This window comes from Chrysochloris asiatica, unplaced genomic scaffold (genome assembly GCF_000296735.1).
Source record: "Chrysochloris asiatica unplaced genomic scaffold, ChrAsi1.0 scaffold00004, whole genome shotgun sequence".
In the NCBI taxonomy this organism is placed as follows: domain Eukaryota; kingdom Metazoa; phylum Chordata; class Mammalia; order Afrosoricida; family Chrysochloridae; genus Chrysochloris; species Chrysochloris asiatica.
In genome coordinates this window covers 36,117,761-36,128,844 of record NW_006408522.1, presented here as the reverse complement: position 1 = coordinate 36,128,844, position 11,084 = coordinate 36,117,761, and the positions used below count along the sequence as shown (strand labels likewise).

Genomic DNA, 11,084 nt, shown 5'->3' with positions numbered 1-11,084 from the left:
TGCGATATGCAAATGATACAACCTTGCTTGCTAAAAGTGAAGAAGACTTAAAATATTTACTGATGAAGATCAAAGAGCACAGTCTTAGGTATGGATTGCATCTCAATGTAAAGAAAACAAAAATCCTCACCACTGGACCAATAAACAACATTCTTATCAATGGAGAAAAGATTGAAGTTGTCAAGGACTTCATTCTTCTTGGATCAACTGTCAACACTCACGGAAGTAGCAGTCAAGAAATCAAATGACATATTGCATTAGGCAAATCTTCTGCACAAGACGTTTTTAAAGTGTTGAAGAGCAAAGATGTCAGCTTAAAGACTAAGGTGCACCTGACCCAAGCCATGGTATTTTCAATAACCTCATATGCATGTGAAAGCTGGACAGTGAATAAGGAAGACCATAGAAGAATTTATGCTTTTGAGTTATGGTGTTGGAGGAGAATATTGAAAGTACCATGGGCTACCAAAAGAACAAACAGATTTGTGTTGGAAGAAGTACATCCAGAGTGCTCCTTAGAGGCCAGGATGGCCAAACTTCATTTCTCATACTTTGGACATATTGTCGGGAGGACCAGTCTCTGGAGAAGGATATCATGTTTGGTAAGGTGGAGGGTCAGAGAAAAAGAGGAAGACCCCTAGCGAGATGGATTGGCAAAGTGGAAGCATCAGTGGGCTCAAGCGTGGCAATGATTGTGAGGTTGGCCCAGGTTCAGGCAGTGTTTATTTCTGCTGTGTATGAGGTCGCTATGAGTCGGTACCGACTTGATGGCACCTAACAACAACAACAACAAACTTATGAAAGATCAAAGAAAGCAAGGAAAACAGGGGGGGGTGGGAATAGAAGGATTCAGGAACACACTACAAAAACAAACAAAGTATAATAAAAAGAAAGAAAACCAGAAGTCTGAATTCAGAACAGCAGCTCTAGGGGAAGACTCTCTGTTTTCAGCATTCCTGGGTTCCTTGGTGGTCTTCAGTAGCGTGATACCTCTCTTTCCCCATTTGTACTTGCTTGTTTCTGTGTTTCTGCTGCTCCTCATAGCTTAGAACCTACATTGATAGGATTTCATTAACATAACAGAGAAAACTCTATTTCCAAATGTGATTATCCACACATAAGGGGACTAGGATGCTAACACATGTTTTGTGGGGAACACAATTCAATCCATGACAGCATCTCACACTCTGCATCAGAAGCTTTCAACTAGAACTTACATTTCCTTACCTGGACATGAAGACTTTCTGGACCCAAATAACTTCAAGGGAATCAATTTCCAGAGTCTCATTCTTTGTATGTTCTTTCTCTTCATGTTGATCTACCTGGTGTGGTGCTGTGGGTTAATGCGTCAGACTGCAAAGCCATCTGAACTACCAGCCGCTCCTTGGAAACCCTATACAGGGTCGCTGTGGGTCGGAACCAACTCGATGGCATTTAACAACAACAACAAAACAAGGAATATATGGAGCCCTGGTGGTGCAGTGGTTAAGCACTCAACTGTTCATCGAAAGATCGGTAGTTTGTATACCAGCTGCTCTGTGACAGAAAAATGTGGCAGTCTGCTTTCATAAATATTCACGGCCTTGGAAACTCTATGAGTCCATTTCTACTCTGGCCTACAGGGTCTCTGTGAGTTGAAATCGAGTCAATGGTAGTGGTTTGGCTTGGTTTTAAGAAGGAATCTTAGGTCTGCCAGTTCTCTGTCTCAACCTCTACTTTCTATTTAAGGCCTCTCCCTCATTTCTTAATCCTACTCTAGAACTTTGCTCTGGAGTACAAAAATCAAATAAAAGGATTACTTGGGAATGCTCTGCTTGAAGAAGGCCTCAAGAGAGCAAAGTCCAGACAGTATATATGAGAAGTTTCAAAGGGGACAACCTTGTGGCTCAGTTCTGGGCCTTTTCCATCTAAGAACTTAAATTCAAAATTAGTTGAGGCAAGAAACATATTAACCATATTAATTTGAATTGTAAAATGAAATCAGACATTTTCTGATAGAAAGTCAATCTGATTTGGCTGGTGGGAGAGAACAGGATTTACAAATAGGATATGTTGTTTTTGTTGTTGTTGTGTGTTGTCGAGTTGGTTCCAGCTCATAGCAACCCTGTAGAAGGTTTCCAATGAGCAGCTTGTGGGTTTGAACTGCTGACCTTGTGGTTAGCAATCCAGTGCTTATCCTATAGTACCACACCAAGACTCCGTAAATAGAATATAGAGTGGATATTTTCCAAAATAGAATGATCTTAACCTACAGCATCATGCTTTGAAAAATAATTTAAAGTATATATACAACTTCCTATGGAGACTCCATCATGTTCCACTCCCTCTAAGTGTCCATTTAATTGTAACTTTCACTCCAAGCACTCCTCCAGAATTCCTCCTGATACTTACCAGTGACTTCTATGTTGCTACATTAAATGGAGGAATCCTAGTGTGGTACTGTGGATTATTGCACTGGACTGCAAGGTTGGTTTGAACAACAAGGTTGGTGGTTCAAGCTCACCAGCCGCTCCTCAGAAATCCTACACAGGTCACTATGAGTCAACTGGATGGCACTTAACAGCAACAACAACAACATGAAATGGATGTTTTGTAGTTCTTGCTCGTCCTTTCAACTGCTTTCAGCAGTTTACCACCATTTTTTCCTTCTTGATTTCTGGGACAGCACCTTCCTTAGTTTTTTTTCCCACCTCTTTGGCACCTTTTTCTCAGGTTTCTTGGCAGGCACCTCCTTATCATCACAATTTACAATTCTAAATGCTTGTCTTTGACCCTAAGACTCCCTCTGCACTTCTTCAGTTATGATCTCATCAAATATCATGGCTTTAAATAAATATATGCACCAATGACACCCAAGAATATACCTCTAACTTCAGCTCTTCTAGACGCAAGGTGTATTTCTAACAGCCTATTTGGCAGCTCCATTAAATTTCAAAAGTATTTCAAACTTAACCATGGTCAAAACTGAACTCTCAATCTTCCTTTCCCTGCCCCCATCCCACGCCCAAAACACTTTGTTGGCTCCTGCTCTTATCATTCCATTGAAGTAGTGTTACAATAACCATACAATAATCCAAACTCGGGAGTCATCCTTAATATCGTCCTCTCCTTCACCTCCTCCCCTGCCCTCCAGTTCTATTTCATATTTAATCTATCACCGAGTCTTGAAATTCTACTTCAAAAAGGTATCTTAAATAGGCATGCTCTTTCCATGGCCACTACTACCATCATCATGGCCAAGCCGCCATCATCTCTCACATGATTTTGTTACAATACTATCCCACTTGTATCCTTGGTTCCACTCTTGCTGTGTTTCAATCCATTTTCTATCGAGTGTTGTCGTTGTTAAGTGTCGTTGAGTCGGTTCTGACCCATAGCGACCCTGTATAGGGTTTCCTAGGAGTGACTGGTGAGCTTGAACCACCGACCTTGCAGTTCAAACAGCTTTGCAGTCTGGAGCATTAACCCACAGCGCCACACCAGGACTCCTTCCATGGAGTTGTTGTTGTTGTTAGGTGCCATCGAGTCGGTACCAACTCATAGCGACCTTATGCACAGCAGAATGAAACACTGCCCGATCCTGGGCCATCCTCACTACTGTTGCCACGCTTGAGTCCATCGATGCTGCCACTTGGTCAATCCATCTCGTTGGGGGTCTTCCTCTTTTTCTATGACCCTCCACCTTACCAAACATGGTATCTTTCTCCAGCGACTGGTCCCTCCTAACAATATGTCCACTTAGGATAGTGGGTGTGCTAAGTAGCATATAGCAGGTGCTCAATAAATATCTATTGAGTAACATGAATGAGTGAATGCATTAAGTGTCTGAGAACTCTGTTCTGTTTATTAGAATAAGCCTTGAATCTCTGCCTAAAATCTGGATAAATGCTATTAAAGTTAGGACTGCGGGTAGGTGACTCAGGTATTTCACATATAGGTTTTTCTCAAGCCTCACCTGCCATTCTCCACTATATAACGTGTAGCTTTTTACCAATCCAAGTAACCTGTGGTTAGCGCTATCAGACATCATGCAATATCCCTAATACTCACAAACCAAATAATGAGAAGTATTGTGACAACATGGACCACGTTTGCGTCCCAAAGCCAAAATATGACGCGGGTAACCCAATAGCTCCACTCAATCCTGTAAAGTGCACCCCGCTGAGACCTGCGGGGGGTGGGGTGGGGGGTCGGAGGGCTGAACACCGGTGCCTGGGAAATACCGGGACTCGCCTCAACTCGAATCTACCGTACAGCATGGCAGCTCCTGAAGCCATAGCTCCGAACAGTATTTTCCGTACAACATGGCTGCCTACGGAACGGGAATCACACTCTCTCCCTCCCAGCTACCGGAAGTTTCCGTTTGAAACAGAGGCGGTTGACGCAATTCGCGGTGCGGCAGTTGCTTCGGCGTGTGTTTTGAGCGGAATCGAGGACGACTGCTGGCGGGAGAAGCAGGCACTTGGGTTCGGATCTCCCGGGATAAGGGACTGGGCTGGATGTAGGGGGATGAACCAAATGGGCTGATTAACTCCCACTCACCCTTCCTGAACCAAAGATCACTTCAGATCGCTTCTTGGTCTTTTGGTTAGGATCAAGTGTGAAGATCACCTTAGAAAAGTCTTCGCTTTCCCGACCTCTCTCTTGAGCTGGGGCTGGCCAGGTCGCGCCCTCCCCAACCTCTCCACATGTCCCGTTGTCTAGCTAGCTGCCGGATAGTGCTGTCCTGTTGGCGGTCCCTGCTGGGATGGAAGGCCATGGCCGCGGGCGATGTCCCAGGGCTGGACAAATAACAACATTACCCTTGCATCTTCCAGGGTCCAGCCGTGCCGCCTTGTTACGATGACTAGCGTGGTTAAGACAGTGTACACTCTGCCACCCCCATCTATGCAGAACGGCAGCTTGCCTTCAGGTGGGTATCCAACCTCGTGCCCCAGCTCCCGACGCTGCAGACCTGCCTGTGTGTGCCAGGGGAATGTGGGGATGGGTGGGATCAGCTCAATGCCCGGAAATGGGAGGCCCGGGCCTGGGAGAGGGCATTCCTTTGACTCTAACAAGCTGACCTTCAAACAAGGCTTTCTAGGTTTATGGTGGGAGTTAGGGTCAAGGTCAAGTGTTGGGACTGCTGCCTTCCAAAACCTCACTCTGTTACATTCATTCCACTAATTAGATTCAACTGCGGGTGGTTCTCAATTAAGTTAAGCCAGTGCTTCCCTAGGGCTATCTTCAGGGCCTGGACTGTCATGGACATTTTGAAAGTGGAATACTTAGGGAAGAGGCACTAAATTGTTTGCACCAGGTCTTGTTTTTCACACTTATACCTTCAGTGTCTCAAATATTTGTTGTTTTGAAGTGCCGTGGATCGATTCCGACCCATAGGGACCCTGTGACCCTGTATAGGGTTTCCAAGGAGCAGCTGGTGAGCTTGAACCACTGATCTTGCTGTTAATAGGACTTTGCAGTCTGACGCATTAGCTCACAGCGCCACACCCGGACTCCTGTTAAATAAGTGTTTAAAGTGAAATTGGAGAGGTCAACCTAGCCAGAATATTTGAGAATACTTGATTGAAAAAGAGAGACACGATTAAAAACTATTTCTGATTGCTTTGCGATTTTGCTTGTGGTAGAAAGTCATTGCATAGGATCTACAGTTGTCAGATGTCTAGTCAGAAGCTTATAACACAGAATAAGTTTCAGACACTAAAACTGGAAGATTATGAGGTAGCTATTGATGATCCTCTCCCAGTTGACTAAGTTGATAAGTAGTAGTAGGATTGAACTGTGAGGTAACCAGGCTTTCTCCCAAGTTTTCATGTCTTTACTTTCTAACTTTGTCCCTACTTTATGTTCGTATATAGATAGCCTTAATAGTTTAAAATTTGTAGACTGTGTCCCAGTTTTTTTTTTCTTCCAATACTGGGTATGGGTTAGCAGTTTAAGTTTTAATTTTTTGAGTAGTTAATGTGGTGCTGTAGGATAATTAGACTGCTAATCAAAAGGTCAAGGAGCTCTGGTAGCATAGTGGTTACTAGTCAGACTCTAACCTCAAAGTCAGCTAGTTTGAAACTACCAAGTGGTTCCTCAGGAGAAAAATGAGGCTTTCTGCTCCCGTAAAGATTTATAGCCTCAGAAACCCTATACAAGGTCGCTATGAGTTGGATCCAATTCCACCGCACACCATCACCAATCAAAAGGTCAGCAGTTCAAACCCACCAGTTACTCTTTGGGGTCTCATAAAATGCAATCCATAGGGTCGCTATAAGTTGGAACCCACTCTGGCATGTAACAAAAAAGTAGCTATATATGCATATGCAAAAAAATTGGTAGTAAACAGTATAAAGTGAATAACAGCCAACATAAGGTTAAATTCCAGAATGTGAAGGTAACTCATATTCCTGCTTCCCCACTTAGTCATTCTAACAGCAGCCACCCATGTAGCACTTTCTCTCATGTAACCACTCAGAGTGGGGTCTCTACAAGTTAGGGTTCTGCCCTTCCAACCCCTGCCACATGGCAAATGCCAGCCTTGCTACTGGCTCTCACTAACCCCCAGTGGGTTCCTTAGTAATCTGGAACAGGTGTACTTCCAGAATGGATATAAGTATAGAGACACATCAGGCAAACTTGAGAAGTGCCTCGCGGGAGGCTTCCATTTTCCCCATGCATGATGTTCTTACCAATCCTGGAAACCCACAAAAGAGAGCTTCAAAGTTCAGCGTCCTCTAGTCATTGGACCTCAGTGAATATGCATGATTGACTACATCAAGCCCCCTTCATTCCTGAAATCACTTCACCAGATCTAGGGTCTGGGTAACCCCAATTTGCCTGGCTACTTTAGAAAGACAACACTTTAATTTGTTGGGCTATTTTAAAAAAACATAGATAAAAGGACGAATTTAGTTGTTCATTCCCTGGTACCAGCTATCTCATCCCTCTCATTGTTTTCCATTTTAAGGGAGTTTTGTTAAATCCTATAAAATGTCTCCTAAAATGCAATCCATAGGATCTAAAAGCATGGATTATTGGAACCAATTCTAGTCAATGGTCAATTTATTGTTTTTATATATTTACTGTCAACTCCTTTTTAACACGGGTTTGATTTACTATTGGATGGTGGTGGTGTTCTGACTCATAGTGACCCTGTACAGGGTTTCCAAGGTTATAAATCCTTATTTGTTGTTGTTATGTGCCGTGGAGTAGGTTCTGACTCATAGCGACTCTGTATAGGTTTTCCAAGGCTGTAAATCTTTACGGCAACAGAAAGCCTCATCTTTCTCCCGCAGAACAACTGGTAATTTCAAACTGCTGACCATGAGATTAGCAGCCCGATTCGTAACCATTATGATAACAGAGCTTTATGGGAGCAATAAAACCTCATCTTTTGCGCAAGGAGCGACTGGTAAATTCGAACTGCTGACGTGGCTAGCAGCCAAACTCATAACCCACTATGTTACCAGGGCTCCTTTATTGTTGTTGTTAAATGATGTCAAGTCAGTTCCAACTCACAGCGACTCTATATAGGATTTCCAAAGGAGTGGATGGTAAGCTTATTTATACTTAAGATAGGAGAAGATAAAACATAATCCCCCAAGGTTACTTTTTATTTCAGAGACAGAGACTTCAAAAAGAGAACACTTTTAATAATTGCTTTGTGGCAAAGGGTGTCTAAAATCATGAAGGTATCCAATGTGTGTACCTATAAAAGAAAAAATCTTTTCACCTGAGAAATCATAATTCATTCTAAATTATGCAGCTAGAGTTTGCAAAATAGAATCATCATCAAATACAATATTCTAGTCCCTGTGTTTCAGTGAATACCTCATTTCTTCAACTCACGTGATTTAGTTGTTATGGCTCTTACCTTAAATCAAGTCATTTTACAGTGAACAAAGTGAAAATTAGTACAAGCGAGAAAAGCCCTTCTATGTAGAGGTAGTGGGACAAGTTTTGCTTAACTCCAGGAAAAGTTCCTTGAATTTACTGGCAACAATAAAAGGGAGACCGTTTGTGACGGAGGGCTAGCATAAGGACTGGTGAAGATGTTCTCCTTTGGGAGACAAGAGTGGCATGGCAAGGTCATTTCTTTGTTATCTGCCAGTGGCCTAGCAAGAACATCAGAAGAAAACACCAAATAGGGATTTTCTAAACTTACGAAGCTTTGATGGCACAATGGTTAGATGCCTGGCTGCTAACCAGAAAAGAAAGGTAGGCAGCTTGTACTTACGGCCACTGTGAGAGAAAAGATCTGGCAATCTGCTCAGTAAGGATTTCAGCCTAGGAAATCCCAAGGGGGTCAGTTCTACTCTGTCTTATAGGATCTGTTATTAGCTGGAATTGTCCTGATGGTATACAACAACAGAACTTAATGGGGAGTCTCTGAATGATATAAACAGTAATGCACTCTGCTGCAGGCAGAAAGATTAGAGGTTTGAGTCTACCCAGAGGTACCTTGGAAAAACGACCTATCATCTACTTAAGGAAAACCAGCTATTGAAAACCTTATGGAACACAGTTCTACTTTGGCATACTAGGGTAGCCATGAGTTGAGGCTGACTGGCAGCAACTGTTTGTTGTTGTGAATTTTGTTTTGTTTTTAACTTAATAGAGGATGAACAGATTAAAAGGGCTGGTGGTAGAGCCAATCAAAATTGAAGGATGACAGAAGAGGAGAGGAAATACTTTCAGTGTAGAGATGAAGGAGAAACAACTCAAGAAACTGAAGTGCTATATTTATTCAACAAATGGTTAGGGAATATCTTTTAATATGCCAGATACTCTACTAGTGGCTGGAGACATAAAGATTCTCTTAGAGTACCTTGTTGTTAAGTGACATCAAGTCAGTTCCAATTCATACCGACCCTGTATAAAGTTTCTGAGGTTTTAAAATTTTTTGTGAGAGCAGAAAGCCTCATCTTTTTCCCAAGGAGTGGCTGGTGGTCTTGAACTGCTGACCTCGTGGTTTGCAGTCCAGTGCTTATCTTATGGAGACAATTTGGTAACAACAGCCACTGACCAACCAATTGCTGTCTAGTTGATTCCAGCTCAGGGTGTGTGTCGAGTACAACTATGCTCCATAGGGTTTTCAATGATTTTTTTGAAAGTATATCACCAGTCTTTTTTACAAGGTATCTCTGGATGGGCTTGAACTGCTAACCTTTCAGTTAGCAGCCAATTGTATTAACTGTTTTTGTCACTCTGGGACTCCTAAAGCAACAATGAAAAGAAAACTAAGCAGCTCGAGTATTGAGTCAGGAGGTGTGCAGAGTACTTGGGAGCTTAATAAGATGCTGCCATACCAGTGGTGCTTGATGAAGGAGGAGGATTCAGCTGCTTTGCCCTGCTGACTTCCACACTGCCTTTTACTTTATTCTTTGCTTTTATCAACATCCACAAGGAGCTCTGGTAGCGTAGTGGTTACCAATCGGGCTGTGAACTGCAAGGTCAGCAGTTTGAAACTACCAGCTGTTCCACAGGAGAAAGATGAGGCTTTCTGCTCCCATAAAGATTTACAGCCTTGGAAACCCTGTATAGGGTCACTATGAATCGGAACTGACTCCATGGCACATAACAACAACAACATCCACATTCACGTCTATATCCTCCAGCCATTCAATCTGGTGTCTTATCAAACTTTTGACTACCATCAAACCCATTGCATTGTCAAATTTCAAGAATTTGGGCTTCTATCCTGATGTGGTGCTATGGGTTAATGAACTGGACTGCAAGGTTGGTTTGAATCTCAAGGTCAGCGCTTCAAGCTCACCAGCTGCTCTTCGGAAACCCTATCTAGGGTTGTTATGAGTTGGAATTAACTTGATGGCACTTAACAACAACAACAATCCACAATTAGTCTAGAAGTCTCACTTTTCTGAACTATCTTCAAAATTGAGATTGACCAGAATGTTTTATGAAAACTTAAAATGTTACAGGATTACAACTGTTGAGTCACACTGTTTGAGGTTTCATGCTCTTGTTTTCCTTTACAGACAGACATTCCCGGACTACTTCTAAAAGTCTATTACCTGTTAAGCCCAGAGAAGTAGACTCTACCAAACTTTTAAATTCAGGTGGTTCAGAGACTGATGTTACAAAAATCATCAAACTAAGACGAGAAAATGGGTAAGAGTCTGATCATTGGTATCCAATTAGAACATCTTGCTTGAAATAAGAAAGTTGGGCTTTCCAGAGGGAGCATGAGCCTATATGGTTAGTGGTGTATACCAGAGCAGCACTGCTGAGCTGTCCGTCAGAAACCTCCACACTGATCTATTCTGAAGAGACAAGCTAATGGCAGTACCGTGGTCAAAAACCAGCCCTAAGAGATATTTGTGGGGTGTTGTTGTTGTTAGGTGCCATCGAGTCGGTACCGACTCATAGCGACCTTATGCACAGAAGAAAGAAACACTGCCCAATCCTAGGCCAAACTCACTACTGTTGCCATACTTGAGTCCATCAATGCTACCACTTGGCCAATCCATCTTGCTGGGGGTCTTCCTCTTTTTCTCTGACCCTCCACCTTACCAAACATGATAGCCTTCAGTGACTGATCCCTCCTGATATGTCCAAAGTATGAGAGACCAACCAAGTTTGGCCATCCTGGCTTCCAAGGAGCACTCTGGCTGCACTTCTTCCAGAACGGATCTATTGGTTCTTTTGGTGGCCCATGGCACTTTCAATATTCTCCTCCAACACCGTAACTCAAAAGCATGAATTCTTCTACAGTCTTCCTTATTCACTGCCCAGCTTTCACATGCATGTGAGATTATTGAAAATACCATGGCTTGGGTCAGGCGCACCTTAGTCCTCAAGCTGACATCTTTGCTTATCAACACTTTAAAAATGTCTTGTGCAGCAGATTTGCCTAATGCAATATGTCGTTTGATTTCTTGACTGCTGCTTCCGCGAGTGTTGATAGTTGATCCAAAAAGAATGAAGTCCTTGACAATTTCAATCTTTTCTCCATTGATAAGAATGTTGTTTATTGGTCCAGTGGTGAGGAATTTTGTTTTCTTTACATTGAGATGTAATCCATACTGAAGGCTGTGCTCTTTGATCTTCATCAGTAAATGTTTTAAGTCTTCTTC

The 11,084-nt window shown here is 42.7% G+C and overlaps 1 protein-coding gene across 1 annotated transcript in view; it reads left to right on the top strand.

Moving 5' to 3' along the window:
- The first annotated feature begins 4,257 nt into the window (after nucleotides 1–4,257).
- The window catches only part of KNSTRN (kinetochore-localized astrin/SPAG5 binding protein), a 20,726-nt gene continuing 13,899 nt past the window's right edge, over nucleotides 4,258–11,084 (top strand). Inside the window, exons 1-3 of the mRNA XM_006831770.1 lie at nucleotides 4,258–4,466; nucleotides 4,818–4,912; nucleotides 9,987–10,119. Of these exons, the coding sequence (XP_006831833.1) occupies nucleotides 4,258–4,466; nucleotides 4,818–4,912; nucleotides 9,987–10,119 (437 nt within the window). The remainder of the gene's footprint in view (nucleotides 4,467–4,817; nucleotides 4,913–9,986; nucleotides 10,120–11,084) is intronic.